Consider the following 19,166-nt stretch of genomic DNA (forward strand, 5'->3'; position numbering starts at 1 on the left):
GTAATATATAATGTAAATTTCCATCTCAGCAGAGTACAAGACAGAAATGTGTCCATATTCTAGTGCTTCTAAATATAATCTGCCATTGGATGCAACTTAACCTTCTCCACAGAGTAAAACCATCAGAAGGAGTTGTCCAGGAATGCTTTTTCCTTTATTCTGCCCTGGCAGGATGTGCGCAATGCCTGAGGACCCCCCGCCTTCACACAGCAGCTTTGAGACTACACCAGAAAGTCCACTCCACCTTATTATTACAAGTTGTTCCAGAAAGGTCCATAACAAAATGCACATGGTTAAAAGAAAAAAAGAAAAGAATCTGTTGGAAAAACATGTTGATGCTGCTGTTTTTAATCCTCAAATAACCTGGGTAGTCAATAGAAACAACTGCCCTTGACCAGTGCCTCAGAACTCTGACCCGCAGATCAGCGCTCCTGAGAGGCACCTGCATTTCTGGACTGGAGGGTCAGGAAAGGGGAAGGGATGGCGGGCCCTGTGCCCACCTGCCCAGGCAGCACAGCAGCATTCCGCTGGGCCAAGCGACAGCAAAGTGTCCACAGCAGAAACCACAAGAGCACCAAGTCTCAAGGCTTATCCACAGCTTCCTTCCTAGAAAGCCCAGTGAATCCCTCAGGTCATCTAACGGTTATATTCTAACCAACAGCTACTCTCAGAGTACACAAACCACCGAAGCCTCTGCCCCAGCATTCACCCTCACACAGCAGACAGCTTCAGGTCTACCAGAAATACACTGAGGCTGGGGCTTAAACGTAGCACTGTCTGCAGCCGGCCTGGTTAAGAACTCTTTATGGAGGGTCCATCTCCTCCTCACCTTGCGCCATCCCTACTCCACTCCCTAAACTAGGAGCACCTGCCCCTTGAAAGCCCTTAGGATACGTTTGTCCAACACAATAAACATGACACACACGACTGCCACACACTTGACCTTTGCAGAGGTCCTCCGCTGGGAGCATGTTACAAGGTGAGTCTGTGACAGCTCTTGGGAGACCCAGAGGGAGCACGGAAACCAGACAGACCCAGGGCATTCAGGGAGGGTCTGGGCTGGAGAGTGGTAGGAAAGGGCCGGTGGGGCCAGTCCAGGGTGGGTGGGGTGGGACCCTGAAAGCCTGGCTCGAAAGCCCCATCTGGCTGTGATCTCAGACTGGGCAGTCAGAAGGCTGGAGGTGAAGGGACTCCCTGGTGGGGCACCCAAGTAAAGAGAAATGGTTCACTCCAAGAGGCTCAAGAGAAAAACAACAGAACTCAATGACTATTCATCTGTAAGCAAGGGAGGAAGAGTAGAAGCCGAAATGACCCAAATGGAACAAAAATCAAAATTGCAAGAATGGAGAAGCAGAGAAGGCTTTTGTTTCCATTGAGGAAGGTGATAATGAGCTTAGGCACAGATATGTGGACAAGACACCCCACCGAGGTGTCCTCCAGACTGGAGAGTGAGACTCAGTGAAGTCTCAGAGGTCAGGGTCCGGAGGGAGAAGTAAGGAGGAGGAGGAGGAGGGACCAGGAGAAAAGTCAGGAAGAAGGCAGGAAGTACCACATCAACGCAGACCAGGGAGGAGATACACAGGCAAAGGCCAGGCCAAGTGCAGTGGGAGGCCAGGCTGCAGAGAGAAGCACACACATGCAGGAGCACTGGCGGCTCAGGGTGGGGAGAAGCGCGGGCTGTCTCCACCAAAGGCGGGGAGCCACGTGGACGTTTGTGGGCACAGGAGAGGCAGGATTTGCCAGGAGAGGATTTGAAATAAAGGGAACAAGAGGAAAATAGTCAGGATAGGTAGATCCAGGGGAAATCAGGGGACTTGGTGTGCAAAGAGCTCAGATGCTCGCTTTAGTATCTCTGACAGGAGGGTAAGAGGCCCCTATATATGGCCTCAGACAGACCCTCACCTTAGCAAGCAACCACAGGGACAGGCAGGAGCACGGCCCTTTCCTCCCTCCTCTAAACGAAGGGGACTCTCCTCCAGCCGCTTAGCATTCTCCTTTCTCCTCCGCTTCAGTCTAACCTTTCCAGCATGCACACTCCTTCCCTCCCTTAAGATGCAGCTCCAGGGAGCCCTGGATAGCCCTGCCAAGAGCCTTCCTGCAGACTTCATAAGTCACAACCCACAAACCTTGATAACAATAACTAAGGCGACAATAACAATGTTAATGATGCACAAACTCTGTTTTGTCAAGCCCTCAGGAGGGGACACGGCAATGTGTGCGAAGGAAGCCAGCCACCATCCGAGCCAACCATGGAGCTGTTCCTGGGTTTGGCAGGCAAGCAGGCTCTTTACACCCTAAGTCTTTCACTTTGGAGGAAGAAGAGAAAAAAAAATCCCCTTATGTTGCCTGTGCAAACTCCTTCTGACTTTCCCCCAATAATTGCTTTCTTTCTGCTCGCCAACCCCAGCCTTCACAGTATTTCCATCAGGGCTGAACTACCCCACCGGCTGGGCTGAGACCCATAAATCCTCCCCTGGGTGCAGGGCAGAACACACCTGGGAAGGACACTCCCTTCTACTGCTGGGGAACACGGGCCCCAAAACCAGGTCCCACTTGCATCAGAGAGCCAGTGCCCCCCATCAGAGTACTGATCCCAGAGCTCCCAAGCCCTGTCACAGCACCCTTCTCAGAACACCAGGACCCAGCATCAGAGAAGCAGTCTCCTCCACGCGAGCCCCTCCCCCAATCAGAGCACAAGGCACCTTGCAGAGCCCAGCAGCCACTCAGGGTGCCCAACACAAAGGCCCTCACCCCCACCCTCTACTACAGCTGGAGGCAATGGGGTCGAGGACACTGGCTTCTCCCCTCATCTTCTGAATAGGTGTCTGCCCATTTTAGGGCCTGCTGGAAACAGGGGCCTCCAGCCAAGAAGCTTGCTCTCCTCCCCCTGTGGTCTCACCACCGCCAAGACACATGGGAAGAGCACTGTGTCTGGAGTCCAGGCAAACCTGGGCTCAAATCCAGGCACTGTCATTTACAGCAGAATGATCTGAGGGGTTACGAGTGTCACTTCCCCACCTACAAAGAGGAGAAGATAATACTGACACCTGCCTTGCAGTGTTGGCTGAGGATCAAACAAGGCAGTTAAACTACACAGAGAACCTAACGTTATGCTTGGCACACAGCACACAAACCTCGTAATTATCTGTATTAGTACTATTAGAGAGATAAATCACAGGCAGAGCAAGGACAACAGGAGACCCAGCACCACCTTTTCCTCTTCAGGGCCCTGCCTGCAATCAGGCAGGACAGCACGTCCAAGCAGGAAGAAATGTGCACGTACACAAATCCAGCATCAGCACCGAGAATAACTACCCGGCTACACAGCACACGGAGGACGGTCCTTCCTGGCTTTGTGCCCATCTGCCCCTCCGGGACAAGTGGGCACTAGCCTCATCCTACAGATGAAGAAACTGAAGCTCAGGGAGGTTAACTTACTTACCACGGTCACACAGTAGGTCAAGCCACAGAGTTCGGGCCTCCCAGGTCCTGGCCAGAGGTAGTGGCTTACCTCTACCCCACAAGCTCCCAGACTCACAGCACCTTAAGTGGATCCTTCCCAGAAGCACCTCCTTCCCGCGGTTGGGGGAAAATCAAATCAACCAGGAAAAGACAAGATCTTCCAGAATGGGCAAGCAGGGTCCCAGCAGGGATTTACACCAACTCTCTACTTCCTGCAAGCCCAGAACACCTGCTGTTGGCCACCTTTCTCAAGACCCTGGGGCAGTCAGCCCAGATCTGCGGTTCATCAGAGGTATGTGCAGAGTCTGGACTCCTTTCTGCCTCCTCTCATTCTCTCTAATACATCGCATCACAACTTCCGCTGTCTTCACTTAACCTCACCCACCATCACCACCAAGGCTAGACACAGAGTCATGCAATTCTGGAAGATAACAGGAGATCAGTCCTTGCCACATTACACCCTCAGCTTTAAAAAGCTCCAGATCTCTGGGGTACATGCCAGCACCCTCACATTCTCTATAGCCCAGGAGGTTGTCTGTTGTTACAGATTCACTATTCAATGCAGATTATGAAGCCAGAGGTATTCAAGTATGTAAAAGCGACTTGCTAAAGGAGGAAGAGTTGAGGACAGAACTTTAACATTTAGGAAAAAGGGTGGAGGTGGGACTTGACCTTCTTTTTGCTCTGTCACCTGGAAAAAAGATAGCCTTCTTATGTTTGGAGCTGTGAAGAAACTGGTTTAATTTAGTGTAGCCCACATCTTACTCAAAATAGTTTTGAAATGTCAGAATCTAAGTCTAGACTCTTAGGAAGCTGGTGGTAAAGGGATCCAGGAATAAGGTTACAAACACATGACCTGAACCCCAGGTCAGAGAACCACAGCTGGCTGAATATTTGAGAGCTAGAGGTTTGGTAGCAAGAGTCAGAGACCCAAGTTTTGTGCTGGTTTTGATATTTACTGACTATGTGACTTTGGACAAGCCATGCCTCCTTCTCTGTGTCTTTCTCTGTAAAATGAAGGGGTTGAAAGTGATTTCCAAAGTCCTTTACAATTATGATATTCTGCAAACCTCATCTAGTGACCACTACCAGAGAAGTACAGTGAGGTAATTACACCTCAAGAAGAAACTGCTGAGTTGCCTTGGGCATGTGGCCACCCACATTAAAAGTCAAACCTTTCAGTCTTCCCTGCATCAAGTGTGGCCCTGTGGCTAAATTCCAGCCCCTGGAATGTAAACCGAAGTGTTATGCGGCAACTTTTAGGAAGTGTCCCTAATAGACAGTCTAAGAGTTTTCTTAGTCCCTTCCTCCTTTCTGCTCCCTAGAATCTGGAAAGATGGCTGGAACTCAAGCAGCTACCTTGAGACAATGAGGTGGAGTTCAGTTCAGTTCAGTTCAGTCGCTCAGTCGTGTCCAACTCTTTGCGACCCCATGAATTGCAGCATGCCAGGCCTCCCTGTCCATCACCAACTCCCGGAGTTCACTCAAACTCACTTCCATCGAGTCGGTGATGCCATGCAGCCATCTCATCCTCTGTCATCCCCTTCTCTTCCTGCCCCAAATCCCTCCCAGCATCAGAGTCTTTTCCAAGGAGTCAACTCTTCACATGAGGTGGCCAAAGTACTGGAGTTTCAGCTTTAGCATCATTCCTTCCAAAGAACACCCAGGACTGATCTCCTTTAGAATGGACTGGTTGGATCTCCTTGCAGTCCACGGGACTCTCAAGAGTCTTCTCCAACACCACAGTTCAAAAGCATCAATTCTTCAGCACTCAGCTTTCTTCACAGTCCAACACTCACATACATACATGACTACTGGAAAAACCATAGCCTTGAAGGACTTGCTAAAGATGTAGAGTTATCAAAATAGAAGGCACCTGGGACTATGATACCACAGAGGAATACACTGGCCCTGGAACACCCCTTTCCAGACTTCTATGTGAGTGGAATAAAGAATCTCTTTGAGGCACTATCATTCTGGGTTTTCTGGCACACATGCAAATAGATCTTGAGTGCCTACTGAAACAAAAGCTTTAACTAGAAAGAAATATTAACAACTACTCAATTTGGGATACTTCAAGGCATCAAATCATGCATTATACTTTAGATCAACTGCTACAAGGAAGGAGACAGACTACCAAGGGTTTGATTTACTGTCTTCCTCCTAATTACTCGAGTTTCACTGTGCCTATTCCCATCCCAAGTATCTTGGTCACCTGGTGATGGCTACCCACAAATGAAAGAAAAACTAATAACTCTTCAGTCCCCGCAACCCCAGCCCTTCACTATTAATAGTAAGGAAACCACTGCAGGAGACCAACAGGCCAGGACATCCCTCAGAGTTGAGCTGGGTTGGTTGGTTTCCAGATAGAAGACTCCTCTCAACATTTCTCCATGCCGTCTCCAGCCTCCAGAGCCAAGTACTCAAAATCTCCTGAGGCTGCTCAGCACGCTGGAGTCCGGAAGGTTGTGGAAACTAAACATGTTAATGCACAGAAGTCCATGTCCTACCATTTCATCTTGGACAGCTCCAGTCATTAGAAAGTTCCAATCCCTCCCCGTCCCAAGCCATTCTGCCTGCCTACCACACTCTGAAGACAGCAAACACATTCACTCTTAGGATTCTGTAGGTGAAATTCCCCAATTCCTCACGTGCCCCCAAGCCCCTCAATGTCCTGAATAGTCTGCCCTAGACACACCCATGCTCCCAGTTCCCGGAGCTATCCCAAGGCCAGGAGTGGGGTGGCAGAGACTGAAGGGAGTAACGTGCCATATTACACTATAATTTACTTTTGGAAATAAATATCTATGCTTTCATAATTCAAAATACAGGAAATTAATCTCAACACCAATCTTGATTTTTGTATCATGGGTTTTAAAAAAAATTGAAAAACACCGTTAGTGAATCTCTTAAAATATGACACCTGACTGTCATATAGTGCTGGCAAAGACTTAAGCCAGTACAATTCTTTTGAAAAGCTATTTGGCACAATTAATCAAGTATCTTAAAAGCATTTCTGCTTCTCCACGTGGTAATTCCACTTTTGGGAATGTGTCCCAAGGAAATTCGCAGAGATTCTGACACATATATGACTCACTCATTCTTACTCATAAGAGTCAAAAATTGTAAACAACTTAAATATCCAACATCGGGGGAACTGTTTCTTAGAATAAACCACTTGACAGGATGAAACAGGCATTTAAGAGATGTTTTCAAAGATTGTGCAGTGAAAAGATATTTGTTTTAATGTTAAGTTTTTAAAATAGAATTTAAAATGTACATGGTATGATTACAACTATACAGCCAATTATGCTAAGAAAATGACCGGAAGAAAAAGAAATTCACCAAAGTAAGGCTTTGTCCTTGAATAGATTTTATTCTTCTCCTTTGTGTATTTTTCTAACCATAATAGGCATACCTGATACAAATACTTTTTTAAAATTACCATCATTTGGCTACCATCATGGAAACAATTAACAATCTCCAAGTATTTCTCCACTACAAGAAAATGTAACTTCATAGACGAGAAATCTGGCAGAGAACTCAACTAAGGGACCAACATTAACACCACCAGGAATGGGTCAAATGAACATATGTTTCCTGATAAAAGGTACCGAAGGAAGGGAAACATCATCCAAAACAAAACTGAGGGACATTCTTCAAAAATGCCAACGTCCCCAAAGGCAAAGACTGAGAAAGTGGCCCAGATTAAAGGAGATTAAAGAGACATGACAATTAATTTCAAATGCAACACGTGATTCTAGATCAAGTCCTGAGCCAAGTGCTACATTCCTGATTTTGACTGTTGTTCTCTGGTTATATAAGAGAATGTCCTTCCCTCTTAAGAAACAATAAAGTATTTATGGGACAAAGGAGAATTGTGTCTGTAAACTTTATATATGCAGAGGGAGAGTATGATAAATGTGATAAAATGTTAATATTTGTAGAATCGAGTGAAAGGAAGATGGAAATCCTTTATACTCTTCTTGCAGCTCTTCTCTATCTCAAAATTAGAGCTAGGGAAAAAACACCTAAAATAAGACAGAAAAAAAAAAAAGAGAGATGCCCAGATGCCCAGAATACAACCAAATACTGCCCCCGCTCTTTCACAGGCCTCCTGATACCCTCGACCATCTATCTCAGCGTTCACTGGCACCTTCCCAAGCGAGAGCAGTGCTTATCTTCCCCTCTTCACTTTGAGCGGACTGACTGCTGGCTCCTCTGTTCACCTGACACGTAGTTTTTAATAAGAACTATTCTACAGAATCAGCAGAGAACTCTGCATGCAACGCATACCTAGAATGGCTCTGACGAGAGAGAAAAAGAGAGAGAGAGAGAGAGAGAAATGTTCACTTTTAAATACAGGTTAATTTATGCGCCTTAAATGGACAAATTGTAAGCATCTGTCACCAATCACCATGGCTAAATACCCTCTTCACAAGGAGCTAAGGCCTGACCTCAAACCAAGTTTGAAGATTTCACCACTGATATTTCCCAGTGTTCAAAAGTCCACCACCCAGCAGCCTTTGAAATAAAAATGAACACTGCCTGGATGGCACGTGCGTGCGTGCGTGTGTGTGTGTGTGCGTGTGTTTGTGTGGCAGAAAGACAGAAGCCTGGCCCTTGGAATGTGGACCCCTGACTAGCTGCAGCTGAGGAGCTAAACGCGCTAAAGAAAGAGAGGGAAACTGGAAAGCACTCAGCTGGGATGGAACCCAACCCGAGAGAGGACTCTTTAATCCCAACACCAAAGGTCTGGGGACGAGGCCATGATCATTCCAGGAGCTGTGAGTTTAGAGTGTTCATGTGTGCCCAGGAGCCAGCAAAACTGCTCACATGACTGTTCAGCTCATTCTCTTGACAAGTGAATTAAGTAGGTACTTTCATTATACCTAGTCTATAGATAAGGAAGCCAAAATGAAGAGTTAGAAACTTGCTCAACATTACCCGGCAAGTAGGTAGAAGCTCTGACTCGGACCCAAGATGAAGTGGAAAGACCAAGAGCCACGCACGTCTCACCACTTGCTCCCGTGAATGCAAAGCCAGGTTATGTCTTATATTTTGCTTCCTTTAAAAACCACACCGTTGACGTGGGCTCCACAGTTTTCCCACCCATTTTCCGTGGCACAAACGTGACTGTCAACAAGGGGCAGTTCGGGGGCAGGACGACTGATCCAGGAGCTTATAAAAACAGGTTTTTTTATCCTGAAATTGCAACTGCAGTGCATTTAACCAGGACTTAAGTCCCTAAAGCTTTTAATGTTGTGGAAAACCTCTTCAAGAGCCAAGAGGGCTCTGGGCTGCTGCCAGCCTGGTGTGCCAGGCCTGCTAACGAGGAAGAGCTGGAGGAGGAAGCAGAGAAGTAGGCAGCAGGGCCTGAGGAAGAGCAGGTGAATTCCCACTCCGGAAACCCAACCCTGTCTCAAAGCTCCATTAATTGAAAAGAAAATAACAATTCAAGGGCTCATGACCCATGAGATACATCTGTGCTTTGACATACAGTATTTCACTCAATCCCCTAAAGCTGAGAGTTGAAATAAGTATTTTCTATCCCTCAGGCCTTAACCCAAGAGCAGAGTTATAAAATCACTTCAGTGGGTTACCACCAGCATTTTTTTTAAATAACAGTAAGAAGGAAACATCAGTGTGTACATTTGTAGCAAGACTGTGTATTCAGTGAAAAATCTGCAACTGTTATGTTCATATATAGATATATGTACTTGGTTATAAATGTAAAATGCAAAACTGTTCTTGCAGGAATTGCAGTAAAAATGTTTGAAAACCTGCTGTAAACAATCTGTGTGGGAGGTGTACCATCCCTACTTTAGAGATGTGAAAACTGAGGTTCAAAGAAGTAAAGGCACTCAACTTAGGTGAAGCCTAAAACAGCAGAACTGGGACTCAGAGGTCTTCTAGGCACAGATCACAAGCTCTTGTCTTTGCCTGTCAATGCACACACTTCCCACTGATGTCCCGCAAGCTCTCTCCACTCCCCAGAGCTCCACCCAAACAAGACCTGAGAGGCCAGCAAGTTGGCTTCCCCTTCCAATCTAGCTACTGAGTGCAACCAACTGGAAAGAGCTTCAAGGACAGTGGGAGTCATCTCTTCTCTGCTACCTGTTGTGCACAATTCCCTCACTGCCCACAGAAAACAGCAAAAACGGCACATGCTCCAGCCAAGTGAGTCTCACAGCGTCACTGGTGTATGTGGCTCTTATCATGGGCAGACGTTGTGTCATGCCACTCGGCCCAAAGAGGCAACTCTGGCTGGCAAGATATGTCCACCACGTAAAATTAATGTTAGCTTGTAAACATCTCTGGTTTGTAGCTACACAACAGCAGTAAGTAAAAGCTTTCTGGAAAGATAGCTTTCTGGGCCTCATCCTTGAAGAAAATCATCTTGTGGGTCTGGAGAGACCAAGAATCCATTTTTACACATACCTCTTTGAGGTGGTTGGAGTCACAGCTGGGTTGGAAGGCCACTAACCCATCTTTCAAAAACCTCCTCTCTGGACCCCATACCACTCCCCACTCCTTCACAGCCAGAATTTTCCACCTCCCTCCTCCCCGTCTAAGCAGTCCTCAGCATCCCTCAGATCTGCCCCCACCACCAAAGAGGCTCCTGGTGGAGGTTCGGCAATGACCTCCATGTGGCTGACCCGACGGGCACCTCCACTTCTCCTTTTGCTCAGCCCCAGCACAATACACTTGGCCTCCCTTAACCCACTGCCACCATCCTGTAAATGCAGAAGTTCCTCAGGGCTCACTCAGTCCATCTTCTCTACCCGCCCCACACTGTCCCCTGGGGTACCCCACCTGAGCCGCACCCCTACATTAACAGCCCCACCCAGACCTCCCTTCTGAGTGCCACAACCTCACATTCTGCTCACTCCATGGCTCTTCAACAGGGATCCAGTATAATTTTCAAATTTAAAAACCCAATTTTCATGCAAAGATTGAGCATATTTCAAAGTGTTATTAACTCAATAAGGGGTCCACTAAAATGACAAAGCTAGGTCAAAAGAGGATGTAAGAAAGGAAAAAAAAAAGGTTAATAGAAATATTTTTTTAAAGAAGTTATAGGGAATTCCCTGGTGGTCCAGTGGTTAGGACTCCACACTTTCACTATTGGGGGAACTAAGATCCTGTAAGCCCACAGCCAAATTCTTTAAAAAAAAGATGTTATGATCGATGAAAAAGGGTATGATATGATTGTTAAATGAGATAAAAAGCCAGTTAATGTCCTGAAGACTCTCTCTTCCCTAACAGAAATCATCTGCATCCTTTCTAAGTTTACAGAGTATGGGTCTTAAGAAATAAAATCATAGTGACAATCCCTATGGGCTTCCTAGACAATGCTCCAGTGTGACATTAGAAAGTCATGAAATCAGATTTAATTTCCAAGTTTGGGGATAATTTTTCTTACACTGGGGGTCTGTGAATTTGGATGGGATCTTTATTTTCACTAATTTCACTGAAATTTAGTCTTCCCTTTATTATGAATGTAGGTAACCAATTACAGTAGCACTGACAACGTCCGTGACCTTGTCACCAATAGAAATCACATCTTCTCAGAACAAGAGGATTATTGCAGATATCTATGCTCATCACTACTTACAATTTATAGAAATTATCAACTCTGTCACTAGATCTTCCTACATGATGCATTAAAAAAAATACATACTATTTTGTCACAATTTGTTAAAATATTTTGATAACTATTTCAATATCACGGGTTTCTGCTATAATCATATGCATACTGTTTTATACATTTAAAAACATTTTTTTGAGAAAGGGTCCATAAGTCTTCAGAGAGGCCTTTTCTGACGCCCTGCAACAGGGTAGGGACCCTTGTTACACACGCTCTAACCACTTTATCTCCCTCCTTCTAGCACTTCCTACTTGAATTAAATAATAAATTAGTGGCCTCTCACCAGGCAGAGGGAGGAAGGGATGGTATCCATCCTTTTTATCAGTTTGTCCCCAATGCCTTGGCACAGTATATCTGGCTCATAAAAGAGTCTCATGAGGTGTCTGTTTAAAAAAAGATCTGTGGAATGAATGAACATGATATATGTAACACGCAGACGGTGGTCCATGTTCCTTTGAAATAAAGGAGCATGTACAACACCCCGCCTGGCAACCCACTCCAGTGTTCTTGCCTGGAGAATCCCAGGGACGGGGGAGCCTGGTGGCTGGCGTCTATGGGGTCACACAGAGTCGGACACGACTGAAGTGACTTAGCATAGCATAGCATACAACACCCTGCCCAGGACCCAGCCAGGTCAGATTCCTTGGTGACAGCAAACGTGCTTGTTCCTCGGGAGCCTGCCCTACTTGGCCCTGGAGCAGAGCTTTCCAGCCAAGCCCACGACTTGGCTCAGAAGCTATATCACCCTTATGTTTAAGCCCCAGCATAAGCCCTCGACCTCGATCTCCATGAATACCTTCCAAGGCAAGGATTAAAGGATCTGCTCACGAATTAAAGACATTTGCTCATGCCAAGGTTAAAGGAATGGTGGGATTCTTTGCGGTGATGGATCTCTACTCCTGCCCCGGCCAGCTGTGAGGAGCGGGATACCCTGAAGCCGGGCACAGGCTCATGACCAGGCCATCTGGGCACAGAGCACACATCCAAGCTGGGGGCTCAGTATGACTTGAGGGAATAAAAAGATACAAAAAGGCTATTCCAACCCCACATCCCCAGCCCTCACCACATAACTGCAAAGCTAATTATTTAGAAGTGACTGTAAACTGGTGAATGGAATGAGGCCCTGATGGACGTAGGTGGTCACAGGGGACAGTTACCTAGAGCCCTGCAGGGAGGGTGATGAGAAGGGCAAGGAGGGTGGTCAGTGAGAGCCTGGCTGCGGCCCCGCCTCCCGTATTCAGGCCATCAAGGAGCTAAAGAGCAAGGATCACGGACACCCCAGGTAACCGGCTGGTGCTGCTATTTCAGAAAATAGCACCTGCCAAGGAGGCTGCTCAGTCAGATGACCCATTCATCTGTCTATGCCCTCCCCTTCCAGGCCATGTCCATCAATGGTCTCTCTCTCCCCACTCTCTGTCAACTTACCCATCCCTCTCTTGAAGTAACAGTACTCAACCAGCTCATCTCACCCAGCTCGTGTGGGACGCAGAACTACACAGACGTGAGATACACCGAAATACTTTGCAAGCCCTCTACAATGTACCAGGTGTTTTATAATTCTCATTGATAGGTCGATGGGAAGCCAGAGACTCAGGTCAGTGCTGCAGGATGGGCAAGGCACAGTGCTCCTTCCCTCTCCCACCAAGATGCCAGGTGTGGGGGAAACGAAAGGAGGGCAAGAAAACCACCAAAGTCCGGTAATGCAGGAGAACTTAGGCTCTCCTACACCCCGGGGGTCACTCTCTGGTCCACTGTCAGCCTCCCAAACCTACTACAACCACCAAGGGAAACACAAGAGCCTCACCAAACAAAACCACAAAGCTGGGGCAAACCCTCCAGGGAGGCAGTGTGGTTGGTATCTCCAGTCTCAAGAGAGGATCCACTTTCAGAAAAAAAGGGAAGAAGCAGAGCACTTAAACTCTTAGCCCTTCTGCGCACACACCCCCACACCCCCCACCCATCAGGAGGCTCTGAAGGGCCCAGTGCAGAGGGGCAAGGAGCCATCAGGACCTCGGCTCCAGGGACCCATGATGGCAAGAATCCAAGAATCCTATGGTTCAGCCCCCTACCCACGGCTCACAGCCTCCACTCACAGCCCCTCTGGCCCTTCACTGGCTTCCAGGCACCCCTTCTCCAACCACCCGAGGTGCCTGCCGGCTCCTATTTATTGGGCGTGCCCATGTGCCATGCGCTGTGCTGGGTGCTCCCTGTATTATTTCTGATCCTTTCTACTCTGCACAATGGGTATTATTACCACTGCTGACAAACAAGAAAATAGGCAGGGCCCAAGGTCACACAGCTCCTGAGTGTGGCTAAAAGCTCGTGTTCTTTCCGTAACATCACACTGGACTTCATCTTGTAGATAACAGAGAAGAAAGTAAGAGGAAGAAAGTGTTGTTTTGGGAAAATTAATCTAGTCTCTCCCGCTCCAACTCAACTCTGCACCGTGGCCTCACTGTTCTTGTTATTAAAAAGGGCAACTTTCATCATGTCTCTCCATTGCCTACAGATTTGAGTCCTGAAAGCTTTGCCAGGCATCTAAGGTTTTTTTTTACTGGATTCACTTTTCTAGTCTTATTTCCCCAGCCCCAGGTGCCTGGAAATCCTTCTGTCCATCTAGCCTCGTCCATTGCTCCTCATTGCCTACAATTCTGTCTTGGATTCCCTGCCTGCAACACTGATTCCTTCCAGCAAATACGGACCAGGGGTGACTGCATGTCAGGTTTGGGCGAGGTGCCAGCACACAGAGGATCCCCACTGTCACAGAGCCCAGGGTCTGCCCTCCTTGTGAGGCATAAGCTGGGGCCCTTCTCTGGTCGCTGGGTGCCCCAGAGGCTGACCCTGGATAGGATCCACAGCACCCTGTTTGCCGCTCCTAAGGCACCTGGCCATCCCCCCAACTCATGTGCCAGTTCTGTTTTAACACTTCCTCTGTAAAGTACTTATTTCTGTGGGAAAAGTGCACTCCAGGTTCCAAGCAGCATTATAATTGGCAATTAGGCCCCCAGGCCAGCCCACAAGAGCCTATTAAATATATAATGGTGTAGAACCTAAATTCGTATACATTAAAAGCTCTGCAGGAGAGATGGGGCAAACATCTGCTGCTCCCTGCACCTCCGCCCCCTGTCCCACCAGGTTCTGAGCTTCATGCCACCCTCAGGGGCAGAGGCCTGGGCAGTGGCGAGGGTGGAAGGAAGCAGGTGGGAGCTGGATGACATACATGGAGTGGGAAGAATACCCATCTGTAATTCAGGAGCCTGGCTCTCACACCCGCCTTGTCTTTACAAACTTGGTGGCCTCACGTGGGTGAGTCCCTTCTCTCTCAAAGCCTCATTTTTCTCTTGTGAAATCAGAGAATTTTGAATTAGGTCAATAGTTCTCAGACTTCTGATGCTCACAGAGTAACAGGATGTATTTTAAAATATAGTTTAAATAATTAAAAAATATATTTTTAAAATATGTTAAAATATATTATGTATGTAACATACATATTTGAATTTAGATTTTATCAATCGAAGGCTTTTTTAAAAAATCACATTACAGTATCACTGCTTTCATCTTTTTTTCCAAAAGGACACTCTAAGCCACTCTCCCAGCACCCTCTCAATATGGATACCATGTCAGAGAAATTAAGTTTTTGAATTGGAAATATTTGGAATCATGAAAAAAAAAGAAAGAAAAAGTTCACCGTTGTTATTTTTCCCATTTGTCTATGAACCTGTGAAAAGGTCATCACAGGCCCACTCCGGGCCTTGGCCTGACACCGAGACCCTTGAGCAGGGTAAGGTCATGTCCTCCCAAGTTCTGGATGGAGACTATAGGACAGTCGGCATGGATGGCCTGAGGAAGGGCTGACTGCAGGGAGGAGCTAAGTGGGACAGCATGAAGGGCCAGGCAGCCACAGGCGTCGGGGACAGGACAGCCTGGCCCCCCCAGCTGCAGGCCCCAGGCAGGGACACCCAGCCTGGAAGGCTGGGACCAACTTGTCCAAGTGTTGACTGCACCTCTTTCCACGTCACAGTGTTGGAAGACTGGGAGTCCCCAAAGAAACATTTTTTTTTAAGTTCCTTTACTAACTTCTGATTAAAAGCTAATACACATTCATTAAATTCAAGAAAACTTGGGAAATATAAAAAAAGCCTAAACAAAGAAGTAAGCAAAAGTCACCCACAACTCTACCTTCCAGAGCAATCACTGTTGACATTTGGAGGTTTGGCTAATCCCTCACTTCTATAGCTAGCTTCAGCCACCCTGGGGTTCCGTTTTGTATCCCGCTTTTCCCCTAATTATCATACACAAGTACTTTTTCATGTCCTTAGATAGTCCTCATAAGCATTATAAAATATTTTGACAATAAATCCAGCATTCTAGCAAATACATACATCCTTTATAAACATCACTTTCCATGGTATGGGTAGGGCTACAAGTCATTTAAACATGGTGCTACTGTTAAGCATGTAAGCCACTTCCATATTTTTTTTTTTGCCACTTCCATATTTTTGCTACTGTAAAAAATAGGATGTGTGTACACCCCTGTCCATGAATCTCTGTAGACCCCTTCACACTTCTTTGCATTTCTTGGGTCACAGCCCAGTGCCCTGCACATCTCAGCTCTCAGTAAAGAATGAGTGAACAAAGAAACCCAATCCACTCCCAGGAGCTGGGGAACCCTTATCACATGGACACAGTTTATACTCACAGAGGCCCATCCTGGTGTCCGGCTTCCTCAGTGGCTCAGTGGTAAAGAATCTGCCTACAATGCGGGAGCCGCAGGAGACATGGGTTCGATCCCTGGGTTGGGAGATCCCTGGAGGAAGGCACAGCAATCTGCTCCAGTAATCTTGCCTGGAGAATCCCACGGACAGAGGAGCCTGGCAGGCTACAGTCCATAGGGTCGAAAAGACTTGGACACAACTGAAACAGCATAGCATGGCACCCTGGTGTCCACTCACCACTCATCACTGACTCTACACCTCAGTCTCACACCTGCTAAGCCAATCTTGGGCTTGGGGAAAGGAGAAAATGCCAATTCCTTGCTGATGACTCCCAGGTTCTAGTGCTCTCAGCAAACCTACCCACTCTCCACACCTCCCAGCGGAGGGCATCAGCAGATCTCAACTGCCTAGATGACTCCCACACTCACTCCTGACAGCTCAACTCACCCCTCAGGAAAGTCATGGCTGACCTTCCCTGCAAATTAATGTACAGCTCTCCTTCAGTGGTGCTCCCAGAACTTCGAGTATGGGTACTCACTCTTCTGTCTTTATTTGCCCACAGGACTGACTTCCCTGCCCAACTCAGGGCAACACCAGAGGGCAGGAACAATGTGTATTTTGCCCTCGATCCCAAATCCAACCCAGTGCCAGCCAATAAATGAATGTTTGCCGAATGAAACTTCTTTCTGGTCAGAGTCCCAAGTCTTTCATTTTCACAGGAGGGAAAAGGAAGGGGAAGAAGAAAGTAGACCTCCTAAAACAGACTGCATTCAAACACCTTTCCCGGGTGGCACTGGAGATGGCCCCCTCTACACAGTCCAGCATCGCGGCCTGGCACAGAGACCATCCAGGCCAACTGGCCGAGGGAACAGAATGCAAACAGAGCATCAAACAAACCTAAACAAACCTGGGAGAGTGACACTGCCCTACTCCAGCCCTGCTTCTAAGAGGGAGAAACAGATCTAGAGGGACAGGGAGCTTCCTTTTCTACCCACTTTCGGACAACCAGAAACTACTGGGCCACTCCTCAATGGCGATCCCAGAAGGGCACAGTATTGAGAGCTGGAAGTGTTTAAAACAACTCAATCCACACTCCATTTTTTCTCCTCATGCGTTGTCCAGCATCCTTGCCACACCCCAAAAAAACACAAAAAACTGGAAAATCCAGGTTGAAAAGAGTTCCAGCAGCAGGAGTCTCTCTTCAGGACCTTCAGGAAAAGAAGGAGCCAAAACTGTCCTATAATCAGGGAGACCAGAAACTACAAGAGAGGTATGGAAGGAGACGGTATCACACACCCACGGGAACACCAGGGCCAACCCCCGGCCCTGGGTGCTGTGGACACACCCATTCCGACCTCTCTCAGCGATGCCCTGAGGTACACTCTCCACCCCCAACCCCAAGCGTAGCAAATTGCTCCGGAGATCCCACACTCCCATAACCCTGGCCCGTCCCTCCTCCCCTCTTGTAGGGTTTCGAAATTTAGAGCTTCCTCCTCCAATTTGTCATCCTGGCAACCGGGCGGGAGGTGGGGGGTTGGAGTGGTATCTAAAGCGTCCCCATTTCATGGATGAGGAGACTAAGTCACCTACATTAAACGATAGGCCGCATCACAAGCCAGAAAGTGGCTGGAACCTCAGTTGGGTAAAGGAGCAGAACTCCCCGCCCGGGCGACCCCACCCGGCCCAGCCAAGTCTGGCCGGCGGGGGCTGCTCGGGAGGGCAGTCCACGAGGTGGCCGGCAGTTTCCCGGCTGCTCAGGGCCAAAACCAAGAACCAGACGGCCCTAAAACAAGGTTTCCGGCAGTGCAGGTGCCAAGCATCCCCTTCCTACCCCAAACTCACACAGGTGCAGGGCCCCGAGTCTGGGGCGCAGTGCCCCCGCAAGCCGCCGGCTTTCCGCCCTAGCCCGTGGCCGCCCCCTGACCTGCACCCCTGTATAGTCGTGTCCACCTCGCAAGCCCCCAGCCAGCGATTGCCCAGCGCCCCCAGGCTCCCCGACTCCGGGCTCCTTTCGACCTTTGAGCGCCGAAGCACTCCGCAGGGAGGGCACGGCGACCGCTCCGCCGCCTCCCGCACAGCCACCGGGTCTCCGCCCGTCCAGCACGCATGCCCCCACCCAGGCGCCCGGAGGCATCATCTCCCCGCAAGCCCCGGGAGCGCCGGGAGCAGGGAGCTTGGACCTGCACGCCGGGCGCACGTGCCGTCCCGGCCCGAACCCCAGCGCCACAGCCTTACCCAGACTGCCAGCGGCAGGAGCAGCCACGCCGGCACGACCCGCGCCATCCCTGCTGCCGCTGCCCCCAGCCGGCTCCGGTCCCCACTCGGGCTCCCGCGACCGCAGCTTCGCCGGGTGCAACCGCCGCCGCCACTTCCCAATTGCTCCCCGCCTCCGAGTTCCCGGTGCCACGTCTGCCAAAGCATGCGCACCACGCTGGGAGAGCCGGCCCGGGAGAAGTGCGTGCTGGGAGTTGTAGTTTGCAGCACGGCTGAACTTAGCCCCCTGGCCAGGTAGAATCAAGAGCCTAGTGCCATATGGTCAAGGTCAGAGTAAGGGAAAGCAGTTAATATGGGAGGCTTACTCTGTGCCTAGAACTTTAGAAAAAACATGTCCTTCGGCTCACAGAGAAAAGTTTTATTTTCCCCACTTTGAGGATGAAGAGGTGGCCCAGAGAACTTAAGTCATTTGACCCAGATCACATAGCCTGCAAATGGCACAGTCCAGTGCTGCTTGTGGAGGGCCGAAAAGCCCTCATCCCTGTCTCCCACCTACTGTTGCTTTTTTTTCATTCAAGAAATTTTTATTAATCTGTTGGAAAACAATTTGACATTTCCTCAGAAAGTTGAATACAGATTACCATATAACCCAATAACCACATTCCTGGGCATGTACCCCAAAGACTTGAAAACAGACATCCAAACAACTACTGTTACACAAATGCTCACAGCAGCGGTATTCACAATAACCAAGAGGTGGAAACAACCCAGGTGTCCACTGAGAGATAAATGGATAAACAAAATGGGATATATTCATACAGCAGGATATTATTCCATCATTAAAAGTAATGAGCTACTGATACATGCTACAATGTGGATGAAGCTCGAAACTATTATGCTAAGAAAGAAACTAGCCACAAAAGTATGCATATTGTATGATTACATTTTTATGAACCATCCACAGGCAAATTCAGAGGCACAGAAAGTAGATTAGTGGTTTCCTGGGGCTGAGAGGAGGAGGGATTGGCGAGTGACTGTTCAGTGGGTGCAGGATCTCCTTTGGGGGTGATGAAGATGTTTTGAAGCAACACATAAGTGATGATTGCACAACCTTGTGAATGTAC

The 19,166-nt window shown here is 48.2% G+C and overlaps 1 protein-coding gene across 2 annotated transcripts in view; it reads right to left on the reverse strand.

The window, feature by feature from the left end:
- The window catches only part of PDIA5 (protein disulfide isomerase family A member 5), a 92,771-nt gene extending 74,558 nt beyond the window's left edge, over positions 1 to 18,213 (reverse strand). The window contains exon 1 of one of the 2 annotated variants that reach the window (XM_086402959.1): positions 18,064 to 18,213. In XM_086402959.1, the coding sequence (XP_086259085.1) occupies positions 18,064 to 18,111 (48 nt within the window). In that variant the 5' untranslated portion in view covers positions 18,112 to 18,213. Of the gene's footprint in view, positions 1 to 7,758; positions 7,778 to 18,063 lie in introns of those variants that run through there. The other variant, XM_086403004.1, reaches the window with a different exon arrangement.
- Positions 18,214 to 19,166: the final 953 nt, after the last annotated feature.

Source organism: Bos grunniens, chromosome 1 (assembly GCF_055505025.1).
Source record: "Bos grunniens cultivar Pamir isolate PY7600 chromosome 1, Bosgru_T2T1.0, whole genome shotgun sequence".
Taxonomy (NCBI): Eukaryota; Metazoa; Chordata; class Mammalia; order Artiodactyla; family Bovidae; genus Bos; species Bos grunniens.